Below are 12,966 nucleotides of genomic sequence, written 5' to 3' on the forward strand. Positions count from 1 at the left end.
TTACAAAATTTCTCAATAGTCACTTTTCAGCAACGCATTTTCCCAGCATCTTTTAGCAGATTACTGTAAAAGCACTTTGCTAAGTTTCGAGATCGGGTATATTACTAGGTAACTACAGGAGTACTAGTAGGGGGGTTGTTTGGTGGCTTGTTGTTGCTGTTGTTTTTTCCAGTCCTATGATCCAGTTGTTAACCCACGATGATGGTATAAAACATCTTAACCTGTCAACCCAGCTGGAGGAGCGAGCTGGTCTAGTGGTTAAAGCGTGTGACTTCGCTCTCTGAGATCCCGGGTTCAAATCCAACCAAATCACCAATGGATTTTATCCAAGTGATAATGCCACAACCCCTAGGTCTAGCCTGAAGTAAAGTGAAAAAAATCTCAAGCTCGTGCCATAAAAAAATTGTCAACTCAGCCACAAGGAATATTTCTACTAAAGATTTTTTATATTGCCCTCTTTTCCATCTGAACTATACCTGGACTCAAAGATACTTCACATCATCTTTCATCACCTCAATTGTTATCAAACAATTACGTAGTTCTGTAAGCGCTTAGGTCTTTTCATTGCTTCCAACAATAGACCTGTCAGTGTCAATATCCTTTGTTTGGTCCAATAACTCTTTCAGGCTAACATAGTCTGAAGTATGGAATTCCATTGTTTAGCAGTTACCTTTTGTAATTATTATTTGAATCATATTAATTTCTACAAAAGCTAAGTTTTCATATTTTATTTTTATCTCCTGCTTCAAATCTGAGTTAGCTTTGGACGTATAATTTAATTTGATCGACAAAGAGTGATGGGAAAGACTAACAATGGTTTTTTGCCAATTCCAGGTATTGTGCTTTTTAATTTGTTGTAAAACGTGTAGCCAGTCCAATCATTGGCATCAATAAAGAGTGGCTCTCTTCTAAATTAAACAGTTATATGGTTTTATTCATCAACGTTAGGCTGATGTGAAAACCTTATGGTTGGAGTATAGTTTATTAATTTAATATTACTCTATTCAAAATCACAATTACTCTTTTCAGAATGGGTGTTTTTTTAGGGATTTAAATAAATTGTTTTCTAAACTTTAATAGAAAATAAATTAATTTGTAGAAGAATGAATATAGGCTACTAATGTTTGAAGTTCATTGTTTGTGATTCTTATTTCTTAGGTAAACAAACCTTTTATTTAAAATGTATGAAAAAATATACGGTAACTAAATTGTTACCAACACATCCAAAGAGTGGTGGATTATGGTACTTAAGTCCCAGAGATTTCAGTTGTTAAAATCCTCCTCTACTCATTTTAAACTTGAACATTTTTGACGCTGGTAGAGGCTTGCAGATGGAAATTTAAATTTTTATAACTTTTTCAACGAAGATTTTGTTGTAATTTTAAACAAGGTTGTAACGATTTCTGAGTGTTATCTAACTAAACGTATTTCCTTATAGCTCGCTACACAAAAGAATCCATTTCAGTATGCGTTTTGACATTTGACATTTTATCAGTTTCAAGATTCAAAACTTCTGTTTTTGGCCATCGCCAACTTGCATATATCTGTAAATGTTCCAGTCAGAACATACAATAGATTTTTACCAGTGAACCGTATTCTTGATTTTGAATATCCATCGAAACATTAACCCATCTGAGAATATGACGGGTAAACCTTTGACTTTGAGCCACATTTACGGTCTTGAGCATATGATGGATGTAGTTGTCGAACCACATTTTCCACTTTAAACATACAATGGATTTCTGTCAGACCGACTTTGCTGTTGCTATAGTTTTGGCTTATATTATTTCTGAGAATTGAATCCATAATTCAATAATTCCATAATTCGTAGTTTTTTGTACGTACATCCACTATCGCCTTTAGATCTAAAGTTTGTTAACTCGATTCTGAGAAGATTTGATTCTGGGCCTGGCTGTAATTTGGGATTGGGCTACTATTCAATTATGTGTTTGAGCAACATATGGTGAAATAATAAGACCAAGGTTTGGACTGCTCTTTTCAAACTAATTTTTAAATACCCAGCGTTAAAAACACAAAACTGCAATGCATAAAAATAGTTTCTTAACCATTATAGCTTGTACGTTTTTCTTTATTAGTTTATTATTCTTTAGAGTGAGAATGGTATTCCATCTTACTTTTTTTTTACCAGGATTGTGATTTAAGGTTCTGAAAACAACTATTATCTCAATTCCAATAAACAATTCTGTAAAACACCATAGGTGGTTTAAAAGATACAAATACCAATTGATAGTTTTGGCCCATTTTATTTAGTTAATATACTACTGTATTATTGGTAACCATAAATTTCCTGTTATATTTCAGACTTTGTAGAAAACTGTGGATAATAGTAAGTTACTGTTTGTGGTTTTAAGTTACATTGTTTTGGATGGTAAATGAATAACAAGCGATTCACGTATTACAAGTGTAGTCAAACATTTTGTTATAAATTATTATATGATGTAAAGAAATTATAAGAAAACTTTTCTAACTGTTCTTTTCATAAGTTAGAAGTTTTTGTAACAAAACTAACTCAATTTTATGTTGTTTTATGTGAGTCAGTTAAGTTTTTATTACTAATAAACAGAACTATTACTATGTCATTGATTCTTCAAAATTGAATTCAACATTTGGGAAATAATGACTGCACTTTTTTAAGTACTTGAATCCACCCCAGCTGTTCTTTTAGTTTTTTATCAATTATTTTAGCTGTAGAATCAGCTGATTCTAGTCAGTATGAATTTATTCATCTTATCTTTACATTACATTACGAAGCATTCAAATTATTTTGAATCAATCTCTTAACTTTTGTTATATAAACATGAAATTTAAAAAATAGATTGTTCAAAGTAATACGATGTACCACAATGTTAAAGGAAGAGTACAATAGCGCCAATCACGCGTTCAACCTAAAGTACTGACTAATGAGTGTACATAGTCTTCCATTATTCTCTGTTAAAAAATACTTCAAGTAAAACTCTATGCTCTCTGTGCTAAATTTGGTTGTTTCAAGAATTTGTTTTAGATAATGATTGTGTTTTTTTCTTTTACTAACATAAACTATAATGCTATGTGAATTGTATATTTTTATTGCTTTTTGCTACAGCAACTAATGTTTTAAAGGTGTGAATATTTACATGATTGTAATTGAACAATTATATTTATTTATTAGTGTAGTTTTAACAATAACCCAGTTAATAAAGATGGAGTAGTATAGTTTATAACTAATACACTGTGTAATATGAAGAAAATAATATTTCTTGTTAAAATATTTATACTTTTTATGTATAAAACTATTCATCTATATTTAGCAATAATTTTGTTTCACTAGCAATATAACAAAAATAAATTATTCATACTAATTTTATAAGAACAATGTTTTTGTCTTAACCCACCATCACATCTTGTTCTCGTCTACACAACAGATAGTTTTTACCTGTCTTTGACTTAGCCAATACATAACTTTCATTTATGTTATTAGTATATTGAAACCACCAATTTGTTTTGTTTTTAGCTCCAGAAGTATTAGCTCAGAAGCCGTATGGCAAAGCCGTGGATGTTTGGAGTATAGGAGTGATTTCCTACATTCTACTCTGTGGTTACCCTCCTTTCTACGATGAAAATGATGCCAACCTTTTTGCACAAATATTGAAAGGTTTGAGTTATTTTTAGGTGTTAAAAAACATATATTTATTTTAAATAGATAACATACAATTTTGAGACAACAGAAGGAATGAACCTCAATCATCAGGACCTTAATCCTTTCAGACCTTTTTAAACCTCTCAGGACCTTAATCTCAAGATAGACAAACCAGTGTATTTTTTCACAGTTTGGAAGAACATATCTTCCCTAAAATCAATTTTTATGTTAAAGTTTGAATATTTTTTGGCTGTATTTTTGTTGACTGAAATGTGGAATTATCTTTAAAAACCTTAGATACCTTTTTGTCCCTACAATAATCTGTCTAGTACCTTACACAACATGTTGAATTTTAATTTAGTTTTCCACTGGTACAGAGGAAACTTTCTTATGAGACAACCGTGCTCTTTCAGCTATTGTATGTTGTGCCCAAAATATACTTGTGATGAACAAGCAAGAGCCCAAGCAGTGAACACTGTGTGGATATTCCTATCGCACAGGGCACAGGGTCTTTTTCCACTGTGAGCGTTGTAGAACGTGAGGGAGAGGGTGGCGATGTTGGACTTTGCCCTAGACACTAGTGACTAGCGCTAGACACCAATTAAGTGTACCATAGAGTGTTTACTTTGTACCTTACTTATATGTAGTTTTTTTTAATTGGGAGCCATGGCCGCTACTGTGTCCTCCCCCCTGGCTGGGGCTCATGGATAAAGGGTGAAGCAGTGACTCCAAGGTTTAGCATTCAGAAAGACACACACATTTTGTAAACATCTTCTAAAAATTCATAAGTTTAAGCAAAACTAAATTTATGTGTTAATGGAAAGAATAGTTAATCTATAATATTAAAACGAAACAGTGTTTTTTTAGTTCACGATTCTGAATCAACCACTCGACGGATTTTCATGATTTTTGTGTTGAAAGAAAGACAATTTTGAGAACTAGGGAATGTCGAAGCCATAATTTTAGTTTAGGGTCCCAGTTTTTTAGAAATTAAGTTTTAATTTTTAAAAAGTCTAGCAGCCGACGCTAAGATTCTAAACTAGCTTTTGGCATAAAATCATTTGCTTAACATAACAGCTGTAAACATTCATCTTTTGTGTCACAAATTCTGCAATTGGATAAAAATGTAAAGACATAGTTAGGGTTGACTAATTTATACTATGTGTAATGCTAATCATTGATACGTTCAATTCTTCTGTAAAAGGATGACAGATTAATTAAATATACATAGTAAAATACTAGGATGTTCAAATTATTTTTTAAAGCAATCTTTGTAATCTTCGATTTGTTTTAGAGCAATATAATTTGTTTTAACTAACAGCTGGTTAAATATAAACTATGGAACTATGAGGTTATTTTATTTTTGTCATTGATTATAGGAAATAAGTAAGATTAGTAGAGATAATTAGACCACAGTTTTAACAAAAAATAATTAAACCACAGTACAAATCGAGGCTCTGTACACGAGCCTTAATAAAAAACGATAAATGCAAATTATTTTACTGCTCCACTTTTCAAGGAAAGATTAGAAAAATAACAAAGTTTACATGTTTTTATTCTTCATGGTAGCTTTTTGTTTACAATTAATGTTTGTCTGCTTTAACTGTGTTTGGATTAGGCCTGGAAATATTGATGTCATAAAAAGAAGATCAAGAATAATCAGGAATCACGATTTTAAATTACCACCACAACCTCAGCCGGGTTTTATACAAAGATAAACAGATAAATGACATAGATTGAACACAACATCAACATTGACCTAGGATACTGCAATAATTAGACAAACCATCCTTTTATGAAATCGTGTTCAGTTGTGGTTACATTTGGGGGCGCCTATATCAGCGCCCCCAAACGTGAAAATATCACTTTTATTTAAACTATGAATATATTGTAGTTTAAATTAACTTATATGGGAAATTACGATGTACATTTATTCAATGAGGGTGGGTAATTATCAATGATAGAACTGATAACGGTATGGATAATAAACATTGACAATTACGTCATTAGCTTTACTGGCGTAGCGTGTTTACTTTTTATATTCCTGCTACATATGACCAGTTCTTTTTTTCAAATGAATGTTATTTGAACCAAACAGCTGTTTCAAAACAAACTGTTATTGTTTTTACTTTTCTTTGTTTACGCTTATTTATTTAGCAATTAATGCAGTGAAATTGATATAAAGGATAGGTGTGACGATTATCTTTGATGTTAGGACACCAAAGTTAAATTATGTGTACTGTGAATTTTATTGGATACTATCGTTTTATTTTAGGTCGTTTCTATTCAGACCTACTGGAAATTGTGTATAGTAGTTGTATTGTGGTGATAATAATTATGGAAGAGGGAGGTATGCTATGGAAGGTGGTATCGTTGACTAGGTCTATAGGGCCTACACTTCTCAATTGACTATTACTCTCTCTACTGTAGGCTACTTATAATCAGTATGCGTCTGTGCGAATCGGCTGCAAATCTCACTTCAACGCTTTTCACATCGTAAAAATTGCAGAATTATTGCTGTTTTATTGTAAAATTATCGGATTTAAAATGCATATCGTATAGGCCTATGATGGAATAAAAACATATTTGGTCACACAACATTTGTTTACAAGATGATTTTTCCAATTAAAACTGCAAGAAACTTTGTCTTTATATGTGTAAACTAGCTGATCTGCATTGTACATGGTTTTAACTGACTAATGAATTCCCGTACGTAGGACGGGCTAACACCTCGTTTGATTTATTACTTTTTCTGTTGTCTATGGTATGTTATAAATTAAAGTTTATGCGGTATAATTATCCGTATTTATTTGCATAAAATAAATTACATAAGAAGCTATTGTATAACATATAAATGCTAATTACAGGAGAGTTTGAGTTTGATTCGCCTTATTGGGATGACATTAGTGACTCAGCAAAGGACTTTATCCGCCAGCTCATGTGTGTGGACGTGGACAAAAGATTCACCTGCCGTCAAGCCCTTGCTCATCCATGGTACGTTTATTGGAGACTCCTACATTACCTAATTAACTATACAAGAGACATCTATATTCACAAAACCAAATCTGTATGTCTCTATATCTTTACTACTTTACCAAACTGACCATCCTAAATAAATTCTATCTCAATAGAGAACAATTTTCGTCATCCGATTTCAGTAAAAATGTGGAGAACCACTCATTGGTGTTGATAAGCATATTTGATAGTTTTTAATCCTCATAGACAAACTTAACACAGCAGACTAATATTTGGAATGAAATAGTATTTCCGAAGAATTGTCGTTTTTGTTGGTACCATGCTAAACAGTAAACAGCATTAACTAACCTCACTTTTGATCAAATTTGGTTTATTTGACTATGTTGAATCTTACAACTATTGAGCTAGCTTAATTTTAGTAGTTCTGTTAAATGAATTTTAGTGTGTATTTGTATTGATACATGCACTGTCGACTTTGACTAGCTTGAAATTAATGGAACTAACAAATTTTTCTTCAAGCTACAAGTCTACATAAACATTTTAGAGGTCATTCATGATTAAATTAACTGAGGTACCAAGATGTTAAGATAAATAGAATGAAAATCATATTTACAGATTTAAAGAATAGTGTACTTTCTTCTTTACAGGCAGTATAAAACTTAACTTTCAACCATTACATGACTTATCTTTTTCCTCTCAATGTAACTCAAATACTATAAGCACAAACACCGTTTATGTGACAATATATGGTAACGCAGGAGATCTTTTATAACATATGGTTCATTATTACATTACAAATTTTATGCCAGGGATTCGACTTATAGAAGTCCATAGGAAAAACTTTGAGTGATAGACTTAAATTTAAATTTCCACTTGCTAAGATAAAGTGCAGGTTGAATATACCTCGCTTGAACTTTAATTTATGGACAAAAATTTGTTTCTATTCAATTTATAGGTCAACCGTAAAACCATTCTGAGTTTTATTATTTGTTTGAAATTTTTCTTGTTTTTTTAAAGGAAATTGAAAATATTTTAAGAAATCTAAGTTATCAAGTTCAAGTTAGCATGAGTTGGCTGAGTATAACTAAGCTAGGAAATTGCTTACAATAGGGCAACTATATATTCTCTCAAATAATTTATCTGTTTCTTATCACACTTTATTACCAGGATCTCTGGAAATGCAGCAAGCAACAAGAACATCCATGGAACTGTATCCGAACAGCTGAAGAAGAACTTTGCCAAGTCGCGATGGAAGGTTAGTGTTTTTTTTCTGAATTTTTTGTTTACTTGACTTTTTGAAAGATTTACACTAGCCTGTTTGATGTAGCCACCAAAAATCACCTAATCTTCTATTACGGACTCAGTGGGATCAGATTAGTTACTAGAGTAGACCACGTTAAAATGGTTTAATGAGATTGGAACAATGTTAAACAAAAGCCACTGGTACAATTACAATTTCTTGACCATTTGTATACTGTTTACTCTAGGATATGCACTTTTTTAGCCTCTCGCTACGCTTCATATTCACCAAGACAAATACAATCCTACCCATTTGTTGTTATCCTAGTTTCAAGTGCTTGAATTATATTAGATTACCTTTATTGTTGTTGTCTGTGTTTTTGAGTAGGTAAGATGTTTTGTCACCCTATGCATTTCGCCGGTTTGTGTGGTATCTTCTCAGGGATCTCCTCACCTGAAGATGCCTCACAAACTGGTGAAACGCAAAGGGTGACACAAACATCTTACCTACTCAAAAACACAGACAACAATAATAAAGGTAATTTAATATAATCTTACACAGTGCTACTAATATTCACATTGTACTAATACTTTGAGATTTAACAATAGGTGTCTCATGTCTTTACAATACTTGTGTTGAGGCAGAATGTTGAAAATAGTTATTTGTGCAACTAGTGAGCAAAGTGAGCAATTTCCTCACTCAAGAGAAATCCTTACTCACAAGCCGTAGGCGAGTGAGGAATGGTTTCTCGAGTGAGGCGATTGCACTTTGCACTCGAGTTGCACATTATATTTTTCCTACAGTTACCATAAAACAAATAAATTGGTAAAAAAACGTGCCTTCACGTTGCAAATCTCACTGATGAGCGAATTGGCCACTTTGCTTTCTCAAATCAGTGAGAGAACATGTACATTGTTAGGTAACTGTAGGAAAAACTATATACCAAAGAGGATTGTTGAGACGTCGGTGATTGACTGTGGATTCATTAGTGGATCAGTATTACCTCTGTTGTTGGGTTGGATCTAAGCTCTAGTAATTAATTTGATTAGTACTGCCTAACCTCACTAACCTTTACTCTAACGGCTGTTTATGTATTTTTTTAGATTATCTTTACCGTACTGGATGTAAATCATGAGCCAAATGTGATTGTGATAAATCGGTTATATTGATTATATATTTTAGTTATTATAAATATATCTACCTTGTAAGTCATCAGGTTTAAGTCACCTCAGTATTTGAAGGTAATGTTGCAGAGGAAACAAATGAGAAGCCAATTTATTTTCTTTTGTCCTACCCATTGTGTCTCATGAGGTAGTAAAATGATAACATTTTATTAGGTTTTAAAAACGCTTAAAAAAGGCACTTTGTCTTTGACCTGTATTTTTTATCCACAATGATAAAATTCTAAAGGGATGCTGAATTGTGAATTGCAAATTATTGTTTACATTTATAGAACATTAATTTTAAATAGTTCAGATCAAACTTTATTGTCACAAAAATATTCGTAGAAACAAAAAGCATAGCTGTAAAAACAGGAGGCATTCTAAAATATTTGTAATACAGTAAATATACATTCTACATTCTAAAATTAAAAATAAAATGGTTACTGACAGATTCTGTTTGGATGTCATTGTGTTGTCTATAGTTTAAACATCTACTGCTAAGTATATACACGTTATTTGTTATGTCTTTTTAAAATCAATATATGGTGAGTAGGTGGCACAGTGAGTAGAACTGCAACTGACTGTTGAACCAATGCAGAGATGTCGTGGGTTCGCATCTTTGTGTTGCCGCTAAAATTTACCAATACAATTTATTCCTTTTCTGTGCCGACTTACCGCATACTTTTCTAAACACGTTCCACACACAGGCCAAATCAACGGGTAGATCCAAGGTTAGAAAACCCACTAACCTCTTTAAAATTCTCAAAAATGCTTCATGGTCCAAACAGACCAAATAACAAGTTAACAATGTTTTTACCGTAACAATCAAGGCAGGAAGTACGATTGATTTTCAATTGAAATAAACTAATCAAAATCAAACATTGAGTAGGATGTGTGTGTTGTTATGATGTATGATGAGGGGCACAATATGATTCTGTTTGCAGCAACTAATGAATGCTATAACAATGGTTCACAAGATGCAGAGGCTAGCTCTGATTAGTTCTAGTAATATGGATGTTGAGGGTTCTCCTCACAAATGCACTACTATTGAAGAGGAAGCAGAGACCGAGTCCACATCAGAGGTCCAGCAAGGTATCTCCCGCATGGGTATTTCTTGAGTCGAACCAGGCATTTTATTTGTTTATTCCATCTGTATGTTGTCAGTCCTTCAACCTCTAGTTTTAAGTTTGGAGATTCCTTCCTTGCCTTGCATTATTTTCAACTAGTTGCTTTACAAAGGGGGTTTATTCAAGTATACAGTTAATGGTTGTTTGGTTTACTGTTTTTTTTTTTTAGTTTGTGATCCTTAATAGCTTTATATTTTTAGTTTATTTTTTGCTTAAAAAATGTTTGCTTTAAATTTGAAAATGCTGTTTGATGTTCCAAATGCAATAAGAGGATGTAACGATTCACATTTGTTAATACATATACATATTAGACTACCGATAATGTAATGGATATAGGCCAGATCTCAGGATTATAGATAATTGTGGAATACTGGAGATAATTTAAAAAAACAAATTTTTGAAATGGTTAAGGTGAGAATACAAAAAGAAATTATATGAAAAAAATAACCATCTATTAAAAAGTCAATTTTCTAATTCATGGAAGAAGGATATAAAATCAGGTATACCTACAGTAAGAAAATAATCAATAGCAAACAGTGGTGGATATAATACCACTGACTGGGACAGGTGGTGACGCCCTGTAATCCAGCTACTAGGAGTTGTGGATATTTATAGGTATGCACTGTGGATGCGATACTCCCTGGTGTGGATTAACGTCCGCACGAGTGAGTACTACGACTATCTGCAGTACTATCCTGATAATTAGACCAATTTGTATATACCAAGGCGAAAATGTGGTTCGGATACCACTATAAATTGTAGGTCCCTTAGTTGCCATTAGCTGTATGGGCTATTAATTAACAGCTGTGTCTAAGGAATATGTCGGCCTTAGTCACTAACAAGACTACAAGATCGAGCCACTCATCCTACACTCATTTCCATTCATACTTGGCTTAAAATACATACAGTAGAGTCCCGATAATCTGAACTTCGGTAATCCGAAAGTCCGCTTAATCCGAAAACGTGTTTTTTTTTTGTTTTTTTTTTTGGAAAAAAAGATATTCAAAAAAATGTTAAAAATGAAAAACGGTTATGCTTTATTAATAGAAAAAACAGTGAATAATAGAATGGCAAGTACAAATTACACAAGTACAGTAGCCTACTTTTCAAATGTATAGTACAGTAAAGACAGTGTTTGAAACTTACATATAGTGTTGAACTGAATGTCTTAAGTTGGTTTAAAAAAGTCTGTTACAATTTTTTGACGAAGATTGGAGGATCTCTCTTTAGAAGCATAATGACGCCAACGCCTTAGAAACAATGTATCGGCTGGGGTCGAGACGGACTGTTGTTCAACGTAACGTAGCGCTAGATCAAAGGCAGCCGCCGCGTCCGAGTGGGATACTCTCTGCTCGCTGCCGTCGTCAGCTTCGCCTTCACTCTCGTCTGAGATGTTTTCTGGTTCCCTCAAAACCCTTTCAACGATCTGCTGATCGCTTAAAACTTCATGATCATTGTCGTCAGCTTGTAACCACTCATTCACGTCATTTTCATTAGTGTCCTCACACCCAGGAATGTTTTGTAACAGCTCCTGCACCTGCACAACATTGTTTCTTTCTTCATGTTGATTCAAGTTGTCCTGAAAAGTTAGGCTTGGCCACAGTTTACTCCAAGATTTTTTCAACAGTTGTTCACTTGTAGATTCCCATGCTTCTGCTACCCAATAAATGACGTCTTTAATGTTTACCATCTTGAGCTTTTGAAGCAACGAGAGCGTTTCGTCCTGATCTTCCAGTATTCTTCTCAACAACTTTTTCCTATATGAGAGCTTCACATGCTGTAGTACATGTTGATCCATTGGCTGGATCAAAGGGGTCACATTCGGTGGTAAAAACACGGCCCTTATATCTCCACTTATTAATTCGTCGTCTGACGGGTGAGAGGTTGCATTGTCGAGAAAAAGTAATGCTCGAACCGGTAAGCCATTTTCGTTACAAAATCGAGTGACTTCGGGAACAAAGTGGTCGTTAAACCATTCCTTAAATAGTGCTGAGGTCATCCAAGCATTTTTGGAGTTTTTGTAGACGACAGGCAATGCATTTATATTTAGGTTTTTAAATGCCCTTGGTTTTGCTGCTTTGCCGATAACCATTAAAGGGAGTTTATGATTTCCTGCAGCATTACTACAGGCCAAAACTGTCAATCTTTCCTTGCTTATTTTTAAACCAGGTGCACTTATTTCTTCTTTAGAAGCCAGACTTTTTTTAGGCAATGCCTTAAAATTAAGCCCAGTTTCATCAGCATTGTAAATTTGCTGCGGTGAATAGTTTCCTTCAGCAATCAGTTCAGCAAATGTATCTGAAACGTATTCGGTTGCAGCAGCCTCATTTGACGATAGACGTTCACCTAATTGTCGTATGCCGTGACGCTTCTTAAAACGATCAAGCCAACCTGTGCTAGCAGAAAAAGATGTGTCTCCGTTCAATAATTCATTTAGCTGTAGAGCTTTTTCTTTGATCAAGGGTCCACTAATCGGGGTACCCTTTTCTCTCTCTTGAGAAAACCAAACAAACAAAGCACTGTCGAGGTTCTCCAGTGGTGTTGTTTTTGCTGTATGGCGGGATTTTGTACACTTACTTCACTTGTGGAAGCAATACAAAACTGTTCTATTTTCAAACGGTTTTTCTTCCAGTCGGTGATCGTAGCATTCCCCACACCAAACTCAACAGCCAATTTTGACGCACTTTCACCATTGTCCAATCGTTTTAACACTTCAAGTTTGTCTTGCAATGTAACCGAAGTATGTTTACGTTTTGAAGCCATTTCTTCACCACACTCACAACCTCAAAAGATAACGTTACAAAGTGTACATAAATGTACGCG

General features: G+C 33.6%; 1 protein-coding gene across 5 annotated transcripts in view; it reads left to right on the forward strand.

Moving 5' to 3' along the window:
* LOC128997764 (calcium/calmodulin-dependent protein kinase type 1-like) overlaps window positions 1–12,966 on the forward strand; it is a 158,913-nt gene that overhangs the window by 134,485 nt on the left and 11,462 nt on the right. For 3 of the 5 annotated variants that reach the window (XR_008491141.1, XM_054423437.1, XM_054423436.1), the window contains 4 exons: window positions 3,512–3,652; window positions 6,505–6,631; window positions 7,781–7,868; window positions 9,961–10,108. Coding sequence is in view for 4 of the 5 variants with exons in the window: in XM_054423437.1 (XP_054279412.1) it covers window positions 3,512–3,652; window positions 6,505–6,631; window positions 7,781–7,868; window positions 9,961–10,108 (504 nt within the window). In the remaining variant the exon portion in view is untranslated. The remainder of the gene's footprint in view (window positions 1–3,511; window positions 3,653–6,504; window positions 6,632–7,780; window positions 7,869–9,960; window positions 10,109–12,966) is intronic. The other 2 variants (XM_054423438.1, XM_054423439.1) reach the window with 1 other exon arrangement.

This window comes from Macrosteles quadrilineatus, unplaced genomic scaffold (assembly GCF_028750875.1).
Source record: "Macrosteles quadrilineatus isolate MER2022 unplaced genomic scaffold, UCM_ALF_1.0 Scaffold_7__1_contigs__length_78375512, whole genome shotgun sequence".
Classification (NCBI taxonomy): Eukaryota; Metazoa; Arthropoda; class Insecta; order Hemiptera; family Cicadellidae; genus Macrosteles; species Macrosteles quadrilineatus.